This window comes from Castor canadensis, chromosome 12 (genome assembly GCF_047511655.1).
Source record: "Castor canadensis chromosome 12, mCasCan1.hap1v2, whole genome shotgun sequence".
Lineage (NCBI taxonomy): Eukaryota > Metazoa > Chordata > Mammalia > Rodentia > Castoridae > Castor > Castor canadensis.
In genome coordinates, this window is record NC_133397.1 from 47187542 (window position 1) to 47208288 (window position 20747).

At 42.3% G+C, this 20747-nt stretch overlaps 1 protein-coding gene across 7 annotated transcripts in view; it reads left to right on the plus strand.

Moving 5' to 3' along the window:
• Sptbn1 (spectrin beta, non-erythrocytic 1) overlaps positions 1-20747 on the plus strand; it is a 173006-nt gene that overhangs the window by 54914 nt on the left and 97345 nt on the right. Inside the window, exon 1 of one of the 7 annotated variants that reach the window (XM_074049717.1) lies at positions 13592-13687. The exons of 5 other annotated variants lie outside the window; for them this stretch is intronic. Coding sequence is in view for 1 of the 2 variants with exons in the window: in XM_074049716.1 (XP_073905817.1) it covers positions 16360-16468 (109 nt within the window). In the remaining variant the exon portion in view is untranslated. Of the gene's footprint in view, positions 1-13591; positions 13688-16312; positions 16469-20747 lie in introns of those variants that run through there. One more of the 7 variants, XM_074049716.1, reaches the window with a different exon arrangement.

Consider the following 20747-nt stretch of genomic DNA (forward strand, 5'->3'; position numbering starts at 1 on the left):
TACCCAAATTAGGTCACGGTTTATCTTTTGATATCTTGACACCTAAGACAGTCTTAGTGTTCTGCTCATACTGAGTATTGTGCTGTCTCCTAGCAGGAAGAGTTCATTCTTGTAATCCATGACCCTGTCTGTTAGATCCACCCCATTGTGGAGGTGATGAGGGACTGACTCCATCAATGACTAGGTCTTGCAATTTGTAATCTCTAGAAGGATAGAAAATTATTCCTAAATTAGTTCTGTAGTGCTAATTAAAATTAGTGGGGACACTTAAGTATGTCCTAAAGAGAATTGACTTTGCTAAGGATATTACCCAGCCATAAACAAAAATAAAATTATGTCATTTACAGAAAAATGGATGGAACTAGAGATCAAGTTCACAAGCCCAAATACCACATGTTCTCGCTCATTTGTAGAACCTAGAACCAAAATGATGGTGGTGATAATAATAATAGGACATGAATGTATATGGAATACTGTCTGAGGGGGAAGGGGGAAAGGAAAGAACACTGAGTAGCGAAGTGGATTGAAGTATGCTTCATAGATGCGTATGAAGACAGCCTAATGAATCTCACCAAACACTGTTTGAAAAGGGGAGGGAGGGTTGGAAATATAATGGAGAGGGAACTTGTTCAAAATATCCTGTATGCATTTATGAAATTATCACAATGAAGTCCCCTTGTATTAACATATGGTAAATCAAAAATAAAAATAACATTACAACAATGAGTACCAAAAAAAAGGTATGTCCTAAAAAGTTCAGTAGTCATAGATATAAAATTCACACACAGTATTTTCTCTGGAGGAAAATGACTGAACTGTATACAGTGAGAATTAGAGCAGAATTAACCATCGCTTTGTCTCAGTTGACTGCAAACTATCATTAAAGTTATATGCTTAATTATATAGTTAAATAGTTAATTATATAATCCTAGATTGGACTGCACATAGGTGATGAAAAACCTATTTTAAAATCAGAAGGTATGCCAGGATACAGTGGTGCATGTCTGTAATTCCAGCACTTGGGAGGCTGAGACAGAAGACTTCTGAGTTGGAGACCAGCCTAGGCTACATAGCAAGACCCTGTCTCAAAAATAAAATAAAATATCATAAAGATATTTAAGTTTTCCTTTTTTGAGAGGCAAATCTTAGTATCTTTTCTGCAAATGATCTTGAATATTTAATCAGTGGTTTCAATATTGGCTTTATATTTTTAATGATCTCCTGAAATATAATGGCTTTACTCAGAAATTTTACTAAATAATACTGTTAATCTAGAATCAGTACACCTGAATTGACAATGAATTGACACGTGGTATGACTTCCTCCTAGTGGATGTACAGAACCAGCCTGCTGTTGAATATATAAAGAGGTGTATAAAACAAGGCTCACATGCCTTGTGGATGTGAGCAGTTGGAACTTGAGGACTTAATGGCTCATTTTTACAAGTGCTGGCCACAATTTTCTCCTTGGAACACATCATTGTGACAAAGAGGTAAAGTATTTGTTGAGTCTAGTGACTAAGCATGACAAGGAATGGAATGTTATGGTGGTATTTACACCTGAAACACTTGCATTTTGCTACACCAGCCAAGGCCGTTCTGCTACAAGAGGAGCAGAGTGCTGCTGTTGTTTTAATTGATGTGTAAGTTAAGCCTATTTTTCTGTGACTGACAAGAAAACAATATAGTAACTTTCTAAATCCATGATACTAGCCATATATGTCATTTATTCGGAAGGGCCCTGTGGTCAGTTTCCTTTTTCTCTAGTCAGGACATATGTTTGATAGTTCATGGGTTGACAGTCCTGAAGCTGATTTATTACAGTTTTGGAAAAGTAACTTCACATGCCAAATCTGTTAGTCCTTTATATGTCTACACCATTTCATACCTAGAAGTGGTTGCTCTGTTGAGGATTAGTGTGCGCTTCCAGCTGCTACCAAGCCCGTAAACACACCATCCATGGAACTGTACTCATTGTCTCCAAGCATTTGAAGGAAGGCCATTGTTAGTGTGGATGCTCGTAAATAATGTAGAGGTATTCAAGACTGTCTTGAGAAATACAGGATGGAGGGAGGAAAGTCTCAAGGATGTACCTGATACTAATGTGAAACCTTAAACTCCAACACAGAATTAACAGGTGTGCTTGTGCCTCTTGCTTTGTGCCTTCTATCAGTTGTAATATTCAGGTATGCCCTCAAATTTTTTTTTTTAACTTCCATTCAGAGAGCCATCTTAATTGACACATTTAACACAATAACTGTCTGAACTGAATTTTATGATTGGAGGATGTTGTTTATTTTTTAAACACAGAATGGAGGAGTTCAGAGTACTTGTGATTTTGAAAGAAATAATTTGCAATCACGTTATCAGTAAGGAATATATTTTATGTTGGCAACTTCATACACACGAGTGTTGAAAATCAAAGAAAGTTGCACTCCTTTAATCCTAGCAGTTTGGAGGTGGAAGCAGGAAGACTACAAATTAGAGGCCAGACTAGACTACATAGTGAGACACTGTCCAGGAAAAAAAGGGAGGGAGGGAGGAAAAAACAAAGACAGGTGATTAATTGAAAAGTCTGTGTGATCACAAAACTGATAAGTAGGCCCTGTTTGGATTTTTTGTTGTTGTTGTTTGCTCTTTTGTATGGCTTCCAGTTTTAGAATGATGCCATGTTTTCCTCAGCTTACATTTGTCTATATCCCATCCAGCCTTCAAAAACTGTGTGGACCCAGAGGATCTTTCATTGTGGCCCCCTGGGTGCACTTTGGGGGGTTGTTTAGGGCCAGAGCATATCGATCTCCCTAGGTTTGGATTCAGGCATTCAAGACTGCCCATCTCAGGGCTGATGCTGAGGACAAGAGAATGGGCTCAGAGTCCTACATTAGATTCCTGCTGTGCCACTTACTGGTGAGGTAGAGGCCAAGCCGCTCCTATAGGGTGAGAACAGTATCTTCTGGGATCATCATAAGAACTTACAGTAACGGAATGGTGCCTTGCTCAGGGTCTGCACACAATAGACAGGTGTGTGTGAGGTGTAAATTGTAACATTTCATTATGAAAATAAATCTTTTGGAAAAAGGGCTCCTCTCTACCCAGCAAGCAGGCCTTCCATGTTGAGGATATTCTATGAATGCAAGGTGGGAAAATCAGAGGTCAAGGCAGGAAAGCAGGAACATTCAAAGGACACATGTTACGGTGTCCTCAAGACACTGATGACCTGTGGCTTTGTTTCTGTGGTATTTAGAGGGCATTTATGACTCTCAGTGCTTCTCCTATGAGGCATGAAGACTGCGGAAAAAGATTTTATTTTTTAATTAAAAAATTAATACGGACTTCATATTTGTGTCTTCTCTTACTGCACTTCCTTGTTTTAGATTTGTATTCAGTGCACATTAAAATAATTCTGCACAATCCTAAGTTTATTGAGAGAATGATTTAAATGCAATAAAAATACTTTAAAACTTCTGAGAAGTTTATTTTCACACCCCTTCCCAACCAAATGACTGAGGTTGGAGGGACAGGGACAGACCCAGTGTAGAAAAATCCTAGTCAATGGCTCTTCCTGGAAAGGGCTGGCCTTTGTGGGAGTTATTTAGCTTAGTGCTCTGTTCCTCTTTGTTGAGACAGCTGTAATTTGGTATCGGGATAATAATGAACTATTACTAGATTTCTAGGATTATTTTTAATACTTAAAATTCATGTACCACTTTAATCTTGGAGAACATTGTAGAATATTACTGTCTTTGATAGGGGACCTTGTCTTTCATTTTGCAGATTTCAGTATGAGATTTTCTGAATCAGGTTGTTGTTTGCTCCAGCCTGTGTTAGTGGCTGTATAAATCAGAGGCTTCTGATGCCTTTGACTTGCCATTTCCAGCCCTCTTGAAATTGCCTTCCTTCACATTAAGTATTTGTAGGTCTCCAAATACCCTTTAATTCATGGGAGAAAAAATCTTGTACCTCTCCCTACAATTACTTCATTTTGAGAATTATGCATAAGACTCTGAGATAACTTGAGTATCTCATTTGTGACATTTGCAGTGATTGAGCGAGCTTATTAAAGCCTTTCCTAGGAGAGCCAAATATTACCTGTAATAACAGGAAGGAAGAGTTGAGAATCAGATGCTTTGCAGGTTATTTTCTTTATGTTTCTGACTGACAAGCACAAGAGAAGCAAGGCATTTAAGGGTTGGGGGGAGAGAGATCCTAAATAACCTACTATTTCAAAAAAAAACATTTGTACTAAATAGAGATATGGCAGTATGAGTTATAAGATATGGAGGGCTGGGAGTATGGCCAGTGGTAGACTGCTTACCCACCATGTTCAACACTGGGGGAAAAAAAAAGATCTGGTGACATAAAATACATCCTAGGGAGTTAGCAAGCCGACACTGTTTTGTTACCAGGGTGAGCTTTGTCCTCTTTTTCCTGATGGTTCTGTGTATGTGGTAAGATGTAGATTTGTGTGTTGATGTAGAGATGATAGCATCCTTTGTCCTTTGGGGAAATAATGAATTCCCTGTGACTCAAGAACCAGTCTTATGTTAATTTTTTGTTAATGTTTTCTGTTTGATGAGCAGAAATGCAGGCTCTTATAGAGTGTTATTAACAAGAAGTAGAGTAACTTGATTATAATCACTTCAAATTATAGACCTTTTTCCTATGTAATGATTTTTGCCATTTGCCCTTCCATAATTTTTAATAGGCTGACTACAAGTACAATTTTTTGATCAGTAAGAACCTTGGCCCATTGCTTCATGAGGCTTTAATAGCCTAAAATTATCCTTAACAGCAAACTGTGTACTTGCCCATGTGATAGGATATCAGGACTCTTTAGGTGGGAGGGCAAGTCTTAGTATTTCAGGATAGTTAATAATGGGTAACCCTCAGAGTAAGGAAAATTGGTCTAACATCTGCCAGCGAAGTCTTGTCCACACACATATAAATATTCTTGTAGTGTGCACCCTCCCCAATTGTATAAATGTACACATTGTTTCATTGTGATGTGCTGCTACTATGGCCAAAATACCATTGACTTCCTCCATGTTTTTGGATAATCTCAAAGACACTGACTGAAAAATACAAGTTTTGAACAATTCAATGAGGGCTGGCCTTGTGGAGATCATAAGCCTGACTCGAGCCATGACTTACGAGTAGAGGTTACCCCACAGCCCTAAACACAAATGTGAGAAGTCAGTAACTAATTTACAAGGCCCTTTGTTATAAAAATGAGAGTTGGCAGGACTCCCAGCAAAGTTCTTCTTTAGGGTAGAGAAGAGGACTTGAAGAGATGGTGTGTTGTATTGGTTGATAATGTTTGAGAGCACTTGGTACAAACTCCCATTGAGTCATGGATGTGGAACATGTGGCTCTAGATCAGCTGTCTTCCCTTGCCCAGTAGTCATTTCTTCTCAGTCTTTACTGAAGCATCATTTTATTTTTAATTGTGATAAAAAAAACATATAAATCTTACCATCTTAACCACTTTTGTAGTGTTCACTATATTCATACTGTTGTTCAACAAATACCTAAAACCTTTTCATCTTGCAAAACTGAAACACTAAACCCATTAAACAGTCACTCTTGTTTCGCCCTCCTGCTAGCTCCTAGCTACTTTCTGTTACCATGAGTTTGACTATTCTGGATGCTTCATGTAAGTGGAAACATAACTATATGAAATTCAGCTTATTTCACTTAGTGCAGTGGCCTCAAGGTTCATCCATGTTGTAGCATGTAACAGGATTTCCTTCTTTTTAAAGAATAATAGTCCATTGTATGTATTTATTCCATTTTCTTTATCCGTTTATCCATTGATGGATATTGTGGTTGTCTTCACCTCTTGGCTACTTATCTCTTTTGAAATCCTGATTTATTTCTCAAAAGTGGAATTGATGGATCATATGATTATCTTATTTTTGAAGAACCTCCCTTCCATATGGCTGCACCATTTACATTCCCATTAGTACACAAAGGTTCCAATTTTTCCACATCCTTTACTGAAACTTTTATAATGTGATTGAAATAATGTGTAGTAGAGAGAAGGCACCATGATGGTTTCAAATTGTGTTTTTCTGTATGGTAATTGAAAGGATGATTAAAAGGTAATGAAAATAGGTACATATAGAGGTGGTTATATAGGTAGGTGGTCATAGAACACAGGTATTAGAAAAAACTTTACCCACTCTGTTCTCACTTCTTCCTCACCTGCATTAAAATTCTAGTTGTAAGGAATGATGCATTTGTCAAACATTTCTTAAAATGCCTTCTGAGTAGGCCATTCCCTCAGGACATCTTACGAATAACAAAAGACAGTGCAGAAAGCTGGTCAATGTAAAGGGTCTTTGACCAGAAAGTATTGGGGCTGCCTGCGCTTGGTTCTGTGCTAGGCTAGGAGGATGAGATTGAGCTGCCAGTACTCTAGTGTGGGCTCCTGATCTCTCAGCTTGGTACAGTTGGGTTTCAGAGAACATGGAAAGGTCCTTTGCCACTTAGTATAAGTCTGTTGGCTCTCCCATGGTGTTGGATGGTGGAAGATATGTGGGAGAAGGGATTAGGATCAGCTTTCTGGGATTTCAAACCCTGGCCCCACTTCACTGACAGAGGCGTGAGAAATGCAGGCCCTCTTCCTTGGTCCTCAGCTCCTTATTTCTTCAGGTTTGTCCTAGAAATTAAGAGGCAGCAGGAATTCAGAAAGTCTACTTTCTGATTTCCAGTATACCAGTACCTTACTTTGTATCTCTGGGCAAAGGGTTCCATGCTTCATTTTAGAGAGGTGACTTCTGGCACTGTTAGGAGTTCTGGCTGTCATCTTCTGAATGTCCAGGACTGAAGTGTGAACTAGGGGTATTAGTATTACATAAGGTGGATTAGTCTCTGTAGTTCACCTTAGGGGATCAGCTACGCACAGAGCCTTTGCTTTGGTCAGTGTTCAGGCTTCTGAAATGGCTATATCATTTTGTACAACTACTTCTTAGATACTGGGGTAGGAGGTATGGGGTGAAGGTTGTGGGACACTTGCATTTATCCTAAAACAAGTTATGATGTTTTACAATGTTCTTGTTTCGGAGCATTATATTCAAAGGACCTGAGAGATTTTCTCTTTCAAATCCTTTGATTTTTAGGGAGAATATCAGGGAAGCTAAGGAATCAGCTTATGGTCACACAGCCAGTGTCAAAAACTGAAAATGGAGTCTACATTTTACTTCCCTTAAGTCTGTAACCAGTACACTTCCATTTTTTTAATTAAGTAGATAAGACTGGTGCATAAGAAGAGATAAGCAGTACTAAAGAATGTGTGTGATAGTGCCAGATCAGGGAGGCCAATGGTACTGGTGTTGGGTTTCTGAGAAGGAGCCACCATCCCAGCTGGGATAATCTGGAAAGCCTTTGTAGAGGATGGAAGGTTTTGAGCTGGATTTGAAGGATAAGTGGATTACTGACTAGGAGGAGATGTAGCAAAAAAGGCATGGAAATACCAGATTGGGTGATAGGGCACTGATCAATTTGGCTACAGCAGAGGGGCAGGTAGGAAGAGGGATGGGAACATTCATCGAGCATTTGTCTTGTGTCAGAACAGCATCTGGAGCTTTACCTGTGTCTTCTCAGCATCCTGAGCATGGGAAATGACATCCTGAACACGTACTTGTTTGAGGACATCTCTTTATCCCTACCCCATTCACGTACTTAGGGACCCATCCTCTTTAAAGGAAAAGCCATTTGCACTTTGATCCAGTGGGCAATCATCTGGCTTAAAATGGGAAAAAAGGGGAGAGGGAAGGAGTGTGTATTTCTGTGAAGAAGGTCTTAGAGGTAGCTAATAGTATTTAATTCTATACCGTGAACCCGGAGCCTGCTTCCTGCTTACAACAGGCAGCTGGAGGGCCTTGGTGCTCCTGAATTATTCAGGGCCTGGGCAGCCTAGAAAGTTCTGTGGGAAGGAGGTTGTGCTATCTCACTGAGAAATCAGCAGAAGCTCAGGTGCTTGGGAGGAAAAGATGACTGCACTCTAAAAATATTTCACATGCTGACATGCCAGGGCTGTTCCCTGTTCCTACAACTGGGTCTGTTTTTCAAAGAGCAAGAAGTAACACCTCCTACCCCCAATTAATAAATATAATAACCCACAGTCATAATAGAATGACACATATTAACAGGGATTTGGTTAGAGTAGCATTAAAATTGTACAGATACATGGAAGAACCCCCTCTGCACGCCGATACGTCCCAGCAGGGTAGAGGCTCAGTTGTTCATACATTTGAAATGGTACTTTAACTATCACTATTACTTTTACTGACCTGTCCTTGCTTACATGCAAACATCTTTGTATTTGTGCCCACATTTCCCTGTGTCTTATTTCCTCACCTAGTTTGAAAGTGCTTGCAGAGAAGAAAGCACTTCTTACAACCTCTGAGGCCCTTCGGTGGCCTGTGCTCATTGGGTGGGGCTGAGAGCAGTGGGATGTGTTGACTCCCAGCTCTCTGTAGACAAGGAGGTGTGAGACTTGTCTTTGATAAGGTCTGCATTCCCCACCACACCCCACAACTCCCCACACTCTTTCTCTCTTTTTCCTCACCACTGCAGGTACCTGGGAACTTGGTCTTTTCACCTTTTCCATTACAGCTCCTGGGATAAGGTGGGTGTGAGTGCTGGAGGGCAGGGTCCAAATGCTTATTCTCACAAAGAATAGATTTGTATTTCCTCCTTTCCCATTTGTTTCCCTTGGGCTTTGCTACCCTGGGGAACAGTATCTTCCTATTGCCTGTCCAACTCCCTTGTAAAACTCTGGCCCCATGCTTCTGAACACCTGTGTATATCAGCCTTTCCCCTCCATGTTAGAGGTAGAAAGCAGAAGCAAAAATCCTGGGCAAGAGCAGGCCTGGCCCTAGTTGCATTCTTCAGATGTTCTTTTCCTTTAAATCTTTATACCTGTAGAGGAGGAGCCTAGACCTGGCTCTGGTGGTGTTACTTTCATGATCATAGCAACACCTGTTTGCCAAAGGTGGGCCTCTGGACTAGGGTGTTCTTTTGCCCATATAGGGAAGCTTTGCCTTTGTAGATAACAGATGCCATGTAAATGTTGGGGTAGAAGGTTCAGTAAACTGCATTCCTTCCCCAGGACCCTGGGGTGCTTGTTAGAATATAACTTGCTATTTTTCTCCACAGCAGTGGTGTCAGGTGCTTTGTATTAGTTCTAATATGACAAGTTGGACAGGAAACAAGAGCATATGGATGGAATTAGGTTTGCCCTGGTATTTCATATTCTGCCATATGACTAGATGATTTTGGTCATGTGTGTCATATGTGTATAGAGGATATGGATATATATATATATATGTATATATATAAATAATATGTATACACACACATATATATATCAAGAGAGAGAGCTTTCTAGCTATAAAATATGATTTTGAGTATGCCTTTGCCTAATGGGGGAGTTAGAAGACAGTGGGATATGTGAGCACTTGTCAAATGGAAGGTTGGTCCTGCTACTTAGAAATGTCCTTATTCAGGCTCCAAAAGGGCCTTCCTGGTGCTAGGAGCGAGAGCTGCTAGCTCAGAGAATGGACCCAAAGAAAACCCTGGAGGCCAGAAGTGGGCTTGGAATTCAGCGTAGCATGTCTGTGAGTGTGTTGCCACAGTGTCCCACATCAAGAATAGGAAGAGGCAGAGAGAGAGATGGAGGACGTGAGGAAGGAAAAAAAGAGGCAGTGGACTAACCTGTTCACTACTTCATTCAAAGCTTTTCACCAAATGCAAAATCAAAATAGAACATTTTTCTCCAGAAAAGAAAGAAACGTACTTGTCCAAAAATCTAAAGGGATGACTACTCTGGGTCTCAGCCCAAGGTCAGCATTTCCATGTGAAGCCAGCAACATCTGCAGCCAGTAGCCTCCTTGATGAAGTAAGAGATAGCCAGAGGTGGGGTAGAATTAGCTTTTGAAAATTCTGTCTGAGGAATTTAAAGATTGGTAATCATGGCTGCTAAGATTATGCTGGAATCTTTTAGAAATTATGTCAATTTATAGACCAACTCTATAAGGTTGGTCCCCTTGTTCTGCTAATTTTTCAGGCACAGAGAATCACAAGGTTAGAAAGTGGGGGAGCCAGTTTCCTACTTCCCAAGTCTCCTTTTACCCACTTTCCTCCCTTACCTGTACTTATCCAAGCCCTGACTCAAAAGGCTTTCATAGGTGATGGTCTAAGAGTAAGTAGGGGTAGTCTCATCTTTGGTCTTCCTGGAGTGGTGTGGATTGTGGGGTGGTGCTAGGCTCCCAGGCATTGGGCCTTGAGTTCAGGGTGCTTTTGGGGAGCAGAGGGACCTTCTGGAGGGTGGCAGGAAGATACAATGGCATAGAGATGCCAGTGTCAAATACGTTTTGCTAGTGATACATTGAAAATTGTTCTTTGGGGTAAAGAAAGGAGGCTTCATATAATTTCTGATGTTTTCTATTTTTTGGCTATATTTCATGGTGGTATGCTTGACTTTTTTTTTTTTTGGAGGTAGGGAAATTTCCATTAAAGAAGGGATGGTTATTTAATAGAAGATACATTCGGAGGCAGACTTTGGGGAGAAAGAAAAGTGGCAATTAGGTAGTTAGGGAACAAGGGACTCTTTGGATATTAGTAGAAAGAAAAAAAGAACTATCACAGTTACAGATTTCAGAGTGGAAGAGGTGGTGAACAAGTGGCTTCCACAAAAGGAAGAAGATGGACCAGAGAGGTAAGACAGAATGAGAACCAAAGAGATGAGATAGGAGGATAATTTAATTAATGTCCTGTGGCTTGTAAATGCAATAGCATGTGGAGACTGCTTCTCTATCCAACCATGATAATGGAAGAGGATTATTTTAATAGTAGTGTTTTTGTTTCCTAAAAGGAAATGCTCAGAAGTTGGCCATTGTCATCCAACTGTCAAGGGATTTGACTGACAGAAAGAATGAAAAGCAGATCTGGAAATGGCACTGGAAAGCAGCAGAGAGTTCAGCAAAACAGTTTATATGTGAAACCTTGTTGGTTTCTGTCCTTCCCTGTTCCCACTACTTCTTTCCCAGCTCTCTAGTTGGTTTTTCAAGTCCTGGGACTGAATGTATACAAATCCTGTCACATTCTAGCATTTCGGCCATCCTCTCCCAGGTATTTTCAGTCTTGCTAATGTTTAGATGTTCAGGAAATTAATGTTCAAAGTTTACCCTTTCAAGCTTGCAGTAATGCAAGAAAAGCATTCATCTCCCACTCACCCCTAAAATAAAGGCTCTTAACAACAAACACACACTTAGTCTTACCCCCTTATTTTCCCATTCACGTCCCCCATGTTAAATCCTACAGAATCTTAGTGTACAGGTCCAAATATGAGAAGAGTAACAAAACCAAATAAGACCAAACAAAATTCATTCACTGCAGAACCCTTAAACTACCAAGTTTTGTGGAACTAGCAGAGAATGTGCTTAATCCTGACATATACTAAATGTTGTAGAGGTTCACTGTGAAGGCTTGCTTGAGTTTTAGGTTTACCTTGATACCATTTACCAAGTTTTATAACTTAGAAAAGCTTAGAAATCCTTATTTAGTAAGGAGAAATGGCAGTTGATGGTGGGATGGGAGGGAGAGGAGAGGAAGAGACAGGGAGGGAGTAATAGAGGGTATGTGTATGTGTGGTGTGTGGTGTGTGTGTGTGTGTGTGTGTGTCAGCCTGGCTACGTTATTTAGCTCACTCCAGGCAAGGAAGGTGGAAGGCACTATGTTTCTGACCTCACTTGCCTTGTTTGCAAAATGGAGACAATACCTACCTCATAGGGTTAGTTACTTGAAAAAAATGTATGTGAAAGCATTTTGTAAGCTACCAAGTGTTGATGTTATGGTTATTATGAACATTCAGTTTTATGTGGTAGCTGATGATAATTGGGACCCAAGCAGGGGGCACCCAAATTACAGATAAATACATTTAGGATCAGAAGAAATTTTCATGGCTATAGATTCCTACCTGTTTGGTTTATGGACCAGGATTGTGAGGCCCTGGGAAGGTTAGAAATACACACTCAAGATTATGGACTGAGGGCTGTGGCTTAAGTGTCAGAGTGCCTGCCCAGCAAGCAGAGGCCCCCTGAGTTCAAACCCCAGTAGTGGGGGGAAAAATTATGTAGTTTCATGGTGGTACTCAGAAGTTAAGGTGAGCCTGAGAACCTGACCCTGGTCTTGGATCCTTCCATCCGCAGGTCACTGCAGAGACCTGGTTGCCTTTCTGTCATCACAGGTGTGATAGATACTTGGGCTTCAATTGCTTTGCTCCCATGGCTGCCTTGGCAGTCAGCCTTGGCTCTTTCCTTATGCCTTGGAATCTGGATACAGCTTCAAGGTAGGCACAACCACTTTTCAAAGTTAGCCCTCTGGCCTGGGTGAGGAACAGTAATTTTTAGAGTAGAAAAATAAAATTGAGGAGCTGGGCCAAAATTGCAGGGTCTATTTCTTCAGAAAACTTGAACTTGAACTTGAACTAAGCATTCTGAAAAACTGTCTCCCCTGCTTAATATTCCCATTCACATGCCATGTTTCTCCATAGAAAGCGTCTTTGGTATTCTTCTTTTGAGATCACTATAAATGATCTCTTTTGAGATTCACTATAAATGAAATTTTAGGTAGGACTCATGGCCTCTTGGATTATTAGGGTAGGGCTGGGTAAGCTCCTTTAAATTCCTTTCCTCTTTAGAAGGTCTCTATCCTTCGCTTGTCTCTGAACGTAAGTGCACCTCCTCTTGGCTAATCCTAACTGTTCCATCTGTACCTTTGAGCCACCTTCCCACTAGCCTTTTCCTACCTATGCCAACTCAGTGCTAAATTTGTGCACCAAGGAACTGCTTGGTTGGCCAAACCCCTTCCCTTGGTTGTATAATAATCCATCTACATACCGTTATCACCTCGTTTCTTCTTCTTCTCCAGTTCCTGTAACCTGGAGTTTTCTGTTATTAACCCATTGACCTTCTAATTTGCCCCTGGCTTACCTTTTCTCTGACTTACTTCCTTGGCCTTTGTAGTATGTGATGCCATTTACTACCTTTCCTTCTTGCATTACCTCTCTTCTATATTGAATTTTCATTCTGTAACTCCCTTGGGGTCTCCACTGGTTTTTCTTCTTCCCAAACCCAAGTATTCCCCCTGGATTCTTGCCTCGTCCCTCCCTTCCTAGATTTAACACTATTATTTCTCAACTCCCATCTCTGTGCTTTGAGTTCTAATTCCCTATCCCTATTGCTCTGGGCATGTCACCTGGTGGCATGGCAGGTGACTAGAGGAAAGGTTCAGTCCTCCTCTACCCCCCACCAGCTGTAATGCCCAGTCTTTCTACATCCTGTCCTTTGAACTTCCCACATGCTATTGGTTACCAAAGTCCTATGGGTTAATTCTTACACCAGCCCATTCCTTTTCATTCCTGTTGCCACACCCCTATTGGTCCTTTGACCTAGACAGTTGCAGTAACTACCCAATTGACCTTGCTGCCCTCAGTCTTTCTCTTTTCTTTCAGATTAATCATTCTTAGAACCCAGACTCTATCCTCCTCTGGCTCAAAAGTCACCAACAGTTCCCAGCTCATGCTTAGTTCTAACATTCTTGTGATTTCCCTTCCAGCCTGACAGTTCCTTATGCTGCAGCCACAGTGCAGCACTTGCTGGTCCTATTCTTCAGACAATTAGGTGAGGTGGCTTCTCCTTTCCTGCAGCTAGTTGACTGTTTCCCTATTTCAGGGTCAGGTCAAGATGCCAGAGTTTCCTAAAGTTCTTCTCACCTGCCTTCCTAGTTATATGTGGCCTCCTTATTCTCTGAACTCTTCTCTTATTCTTTTGGTATTTGTTTGCATGTAATTTGCTTAGCAACTCTCCCAGTCATCTTTGAATCCCTGCAAAGCCTCATAGTGTGCCTTGTGCATACTGAATACTGTAAATGCAGCCAAATAGACACTAGAGAAATAAAGAGTATCTCTGACCTTCCTTCACCTCTCCACTGCTGAGTTAGAGGTATATCATCAGATGGGCCTTCAGGGTTGTGTCCCATTCTTCCCTGGTCCCATCACACCAAATTGATTTCCATTTCTCACCTCCGTTCCCTGTGGGGTTGGTTAGTAAACCCTTCCTCAGCCTCAGAACCTTCCTTTCTAATACTTGAATATGTTCATTCTGCCTGGTTTGTTCAGCGCCAGCCCTTAACTTGAATGTGGCCGCACTAGTCTCAGCCTCTGCCATCATACTATATGTAACCTGGCTAATTGGAAAGTTCATTTCATGAACTTCCCCATACCAGAGGAAGATGAAGGGAGATACTGAGTGGTGACTCATAATCTCTTCATTAAGTGGTTTAAGATTAAAATCAAATGTTATAAATCGGCAGAGCACTTTGTAATCTCATTTTATGTGTAATAACTGGATACTTAGAGAGTTATTGCTTCACCAGTATATTCAATAATGAAGCAGGACTTGTTAAAAAGATGTTCATTGAGACAATTCCCCACTTACTTCTCTTTGTAGTCTTGATGTGGTGTGTGGGGGGGAGGGAGTGCGAGGAGAGGTGCACTTGGAAAAATATACCTTTAATTTTGAGAAGCATGAAAAATTTCAGGACATTTTCACATCATCTCTTCAGTGACTGTAGAAATAGGCATTACTCAGACTGACAGCTTAAGTGTAGAAAGAATCCAGGGTTTCTTCCAAGGTCATAGGATGAGGAGGAGGCTTGGCCAGGACTAGAACCTCGGGTCTTGGGAGTCTTGGTTAAGTGCTTCTTTCCAAGACCCAGTATCTTGTCACTTTCCCACCTGGCTTTGGTCCGCATTGTAAATTGGCTTTAGAATGAGGTCTACATCTTGGACTATGAGAAATGTCTTAAGGTCCTGGTTGGGGCTGTCTTAAAAGCCAAAGGTTGACACTGTGGATGTATTAAAAACCCAGTTGTGTAACCGGGAGTGGGGGTTGTTTGGAACTGAGCAGTTAGCTAGCCTCTGGCCCTGGACAGGATGCAGCCCCTTGAATTAATTACAAGTGCCCTGGGGCCCGCCACTTTAGTGAAAGTTGGAATCCTTAAAGAATGAAATTCCCTTCTGCAGTGAGTATTGCTTTAGGGCTCCAAGCTGGAAACCAAATTTGTAGCTTGTCTGTCAGCTTTAGTTAGTGAGGAAAAAGAGGTGGGGAAGGGGCAGAATATGTTTTGATCATGGTATCTTATAAAGAGGATATGATTTTTGGTGGAGATGAGTAAGAGAAGCAACTAGGGAAGAATTTGAAAATGTTGGAGAACCAAAAGTTTAGCAAATCAAAGTAGGATTTGCCGATTCCTTATCTCCCCACCTAATCGTAAATTCCTGCGGGGTCAGGGATCCTGGTGTTTACCTGTGTACCTTTCTCCCACAATGCCTTGCAACCCTGTGCTCGGGTAAATCTTCCTGACTTCAAATTCTGTGAGAGGGCCCTGTTCCCTCAGAGACCCGCCGGCCTAAACTCCTGGGATGGCAGCGGGTCTGCTGAAAAGATTGTCCCGTGGGCGTGGGCTCACAGCTCCCTGGCGGTGACCCGCCGCGCCGCCCAACTTGGTTTTACTTTAGCGGGGGTGGGGCGGGCGGGCGGGCGTAAATTGGCGTAGTTGGCGCCCGCGCGCACCCAGGTGCGCCTTCCCGCCCGCCCACGTTATCCACAGCGGCTCCACAGCAACCAAGTGGCGCGGGCCGGGACGTCAGGCGGCCGTGCGCTCCCTTTCTTGTAATAGTAATCGGAGACTTTCCCGTTATGTTACGTGAAGCGCTCCACAGAAGATTGTAATTCCAGGAGCTTTGTTGGGGAAGGCGCTTCGGGGCCGGGGTCCTGCGCGAGCCGTGGTGTGGCAGCCGGCCGCCACCGGCCTCCTCCCCTGCGCCCCTTCTCGTGGTACGGCCTGCGTTTCCTCCACAATGCTGTTATGCTAATCAGGTGACATCACCGCCGGCTCTCGGCGAGTGGCTCCCGATTAAATTACAAACCGGCCGCCGGGAGGAGGTGTGCGCGCCGCTCCCGAGCCGTGAGCTCCGGCTCGACCGTGGCACGGCTAGGATTGGCCATATTTAAAACGTTTGTAGGTAGGACCCTGCCGCATCTCCTTCCCTCCCGCCTCCGCCGTCATTGATTGCAGCCTTCTCAGCGAGGGCCACAAGGAATTCATGCCCGAGTGGTAACTCCTCGCCAACTTCTCCCGGTTCCGAGCGGAATACGGCTGGCCGGAGGTGCAGCCCTTTTGGCCCGGGAAGGTGCTGACTTGCATGGGGGTGGGGGGGGGGCGCAGCGCAGCAGGGTTTCCACGGTGCAGCCCGCCCGCCCGCCCGTCGGCCCGGGCATAGCCCGGCATAATGGAATTGCAGAGGACCGCCAGCATCTCCGGGCCGCTGTCGCCGGCCTACACCGGGCAGGTGCCCTACAACTACAACCAGCTGGAAGGGAGATTCAAGCAGCTCCAAGGTATGTCCCTTCCCCGAGCTCGGGCCTGGCCTGGGGCGAGTTGGCGGGGCTCGGAGGCTTTTTTTCTGCCATATGGTACTGACCCTCATGAACGCAGTGGCTGGGCTGTTAGGCCTGCCCCAGCGCGTACCCTGTTCGGGACTTAAAGGAGGCAGTTGCTCACACTTCCCCATAACAGCCACCATTGGAGTCACACACACCCTCCCCTCCCCAGTACCCTTGTAGCCTTGTCAGGTATCTCTCTCTCTCTCTCTCTCTCTCTCTCTCTCTCTCTCTCTCGATTAATGCTAATAGATCCATTAGAGTGCAGGTGTGTGGCTCTAGGCCGCCTCTGACTGCCAGCCCCCAGCCTCTTACCTCTTGGAGCCCTAAAGGTGTAAAGTGCACCGTTCTAGACCCAATCCTGTAGAACAATAGCAAAGGGGAGGAGGGAGTGGTCTTTTTGTTCCTAAGCCTCCTGGTAAATTACAGTTTTGATTCTGAAGCTTAATTTTAACTCTTTTGATGTATTGTGCTGGGGGGAGAGCTTTCCCATCAATTTAATGGGCCGTATGATTTCTAATAAAAGCCAGTTATTGTCATTCCAGTGCTATGGGTTGGATGAGTTGGGATCAATTACAGGTGTTTTTGGAGTGTGTATCAGACTTAGTTAATTAAATGCATCCAGGATTTTACTGCACATATTTTTAGGTCAAACAGGAGCCTGTGTGTGCCGCAATAGACTGTATTCCTGCCTGCAGCCCTGGCTGTCGCTGACCAGCCAGCAGGCCCTGGCTGCATGTCTCAGCGTATACATGAAAAAAGGTTCATAACTGAAAACAGAACTCCTTCCGTTTGGAAGCCCTTAGAATCAGTAATAGGCCAGGAATGGCTCTAGTACGGTAAGGACTTGTATTCAGAGACTGTGCTTCTTATTTTAACTCTCTTTCGGTGGCACAAATGTGGTTCCTGTAAGGAGGAGGAAGGACGGAAGCGGCTCAGTCCTAGTATGTTTTCATTGGGAAGGGGAGGAGGATGTATTTCATTCATTCGTTTATTTGTCTTGTGAAATAGTTGACAGTAATGACACTTTTTTTTTTTTTTGGAAAACAAGAGGCAGAACAGGACGTGATTTTAAACATTTGCTAGGCTGTGCTGCATTCCTCAGGCAGTTAGCTAAGAGGAAGCTGTTTGATCTAGGGGATGGTTATGAGGTTTTGGTTCATTCCTATATTGAGTCTTTAAAGGTGGAGTTTGCTTTTTTGAAAGTTTAGATGAGGGTGACTTGCAAGTGGTAAAATGAAGGAGTGTCTATTCTCCAGTGTGAGGCTCTGTTATTAGTCCCACAATTTTAGGGCCTTTGAACTGAGAATGCACCCTCTTCCCTTAAACCAGACTCTCTACTTCATTGTGTCATTCTCCAAAGAAGAAAGCACCCAAGGGAGAGAGTATATCTGAAAACTCATCACCAGTCTCCAGCCTGCCCATGCCTTGCAGTCTCAGGGAAAAGGAAAAATGGGAGCAAATATAAAAAGGTGTGGGGAGGAATCACTCCCAGACCCACCCCTAACAAAAGGCTGTTATTCTGAAAGAGTTGAGGGTGGTTGTAAACTGCTCAGTGAGCAGGGTGGAGTTTACACACAGGAAATGTCTTAACTGTCCTCTCCTGGACAGGAATATTTAAATTTTTTTTAAGCCACCATGTGCTCCTGATATTTTACCTCATGTCTTTTTCTCATCAAAACCTTTCAAAAAGTGTAGGCTCCATGTTGTACAGCAGCTTTAAATTTTTTTTTTTTTAATGACCTTGTCTTCCCATTTAGCTCCAGATAACTTTCTGATTTTTAAATATTGTGGTTTGGAGTTGCACAAGTTTAGTGTCGGTATTACTATAACAGAAAACCACCCTTGTTGAGGAACTAAGAATGAATTAACTTTCAACCTTGGTGGATCACATTAGGAGTACTTTTTCAAAGAGTGTCCTATGAGTAATAAAACTGATTGTATTTTAAGCAACCTTATGAGAATTTAACCCACTCCTTTCCTCTGTCTTGTTTAGTATTCGCAATTTTAAGTTGTCACATATTTTTGATAACACATAAGTTCTGTTTGCTGATTTTATTTTGTACCTGCCTGAAAGGCTGCCTTTTTTTACTCCTCTTGGGTGTAATCTTTTCTAGCTCTTATCAGCCAATGTTGGCTAAGAGCTGTCTGAATCTGTATTGGTTTTTTAATGCCTCCTATATGCTATATGAATTTATTCACTTAGCATATAGGAATAGCATTTCATGGGAGTTATTTCTGACTTTTTGCTAGATTCTAAGGCCTGCAAAAGGGATCATAGAATGTGGTTTGCTGTTGTAGCTAAGGGAAGTGTAGTAAAATGAGTCTGGTCTATTTAGATAAAGTAGTGTGTGGAGATTTATGGGCTAGTAAATAAAACCTCATTGACTTAAACAGAGAGACAATGTCTTTTTCACACCAAGGCTCCTGGCATAAGACAAGACAAGGGTCTTCAACCTCTGAAGGCGTTTACCAGTTCATACCTTTTAGTCACCAGTGCACACCTTTCTTTCTCTCATTTTTTTACCTGCAAAACTAAGGTATCAGTTTCCCCCAGGTGACTCAGTTCATGTATCTTATAAGGTTGGATTCATGTTTTAAATTGTTTTTAAATAAGAGGCTAAACTCAATGTCACATGTTTAGGAAAATGTGTTTATAGTAACAGAAGTTCATGATGCCTTCTCTCCAGTTTCACATCTGCCAGCTTAAGTCCTTCTAGAACACTCCTCTTGCTACTTTCCCACTTAGAAACCGTTGCTTGTGCCTATTGTGTAAGTGAAATTCCAGGCTCCTGGCATTCAAAGACTCCCCCAACCAGTCCCACCCCATATGCTTCCCATTCCAACTCCTGCATTGCAGTCAAACTTTCCAAACAGGAAGACCTGCATCTCTAACCTGCTCCCCTCCTCCCCCCAGCATGATCCATTGGCTTTGGCAGTGAGGTTGTAGTGGAGACAGAATCTGGTTGAAAAGCATCAAAATGAACTTTTGCTGTCTCTTTTGCAACCTACCATGACATTTAGCAACCGACATTTCTGAAGGAGGTGCTTTCTGTGGTTCTTTTGACTCAATCAGTTTGTACTAAGAAGAGCCATGGAGTGCCCTCTGTCCTCAAGGTGTAGAGGGAGAGTGAAGAATTTCAGGCCATAGACATGCATTACTCCCAAGTTTATTACATGCTGAGAGTTACCTTTTAATTTCTTAACTCCTGGGAAAAGAATAGTGCTGATTTTATGCCCATGAATCATAAAGAACATTTATTCTTAAGTTTTTAGTACATTTTCAGCTTCTTACCACTACCTAAATAATCGTGTTGCTTCATTTCCTTAGCCTTAGAGAATGAAGATTTCTAGGCTTATATCTGCTATCATGAAGAAAATTTACTGTTAAGTTCTTTAATTGAAAGTGATAGCCTTCATATGTTCCCCATTGTGACAGTGAAAAGAATGATTTCTGTAAGAACATTTTTGGATTTAATGAAGCATAAAACATTGTTTTGTTTTGTTTCCACCTGGATACCTAATAATTACTGGAGTTTTTATAAAACCAGACAACTTTGTGGGATAAATTACAAAACAAAAAAAGAGTGTCAGTTCAGAATTAGTTCTTAACAGATTTGTGAATCAGAATCCTTTTTTGAATGATGTTGTAACTATAATTATTAATTGCGTGTGGCACTTGACTTGAGATTCAGTACTTAGAAAATTCTAAATAAATTTGCATTTCCTTTGTACCAGTAATCCTGTGGGGCAGATATTCCCATTTTTTAAAAAAGAAACAGGTAACCGGATTAAGGTCAACCAGTAGGAGGATAGCTTTCCAGAATCCATGTTTCTTTTCTCTAAATTGGATGCTCTTTCTGTGGTACCACAAACCATAGGTTAGGTCTGGGCCATGGCACTTGTTACCCAGATACTGTGGGTACCAGCTGCTGGCATGGAACAGCAGTGTGTGCAGAGAGCTGCTCAGAGTTCTGGAATAGGCTTTTCTCAGGTTTGGTGGGCTAAGAAGCATTAGTCCTCTCAGTTTAAATCTAGTGTTTGGGAAGACTGTTAAGAGGCCAGTCATGTAGAAGAGGAAGGCGGGTGATACATAGAAGTCTTTTGAAGAAAAGTACCACTTTTGTTAGGGGAGTAAAATAATGGGACTAATCTTCCCAGTTTATAGGAAGATGGGAATCTTCTGTACGAGTGTTCCACACTGTCACCCCTGTTCATGTCTTACGCTTGGAAAGGC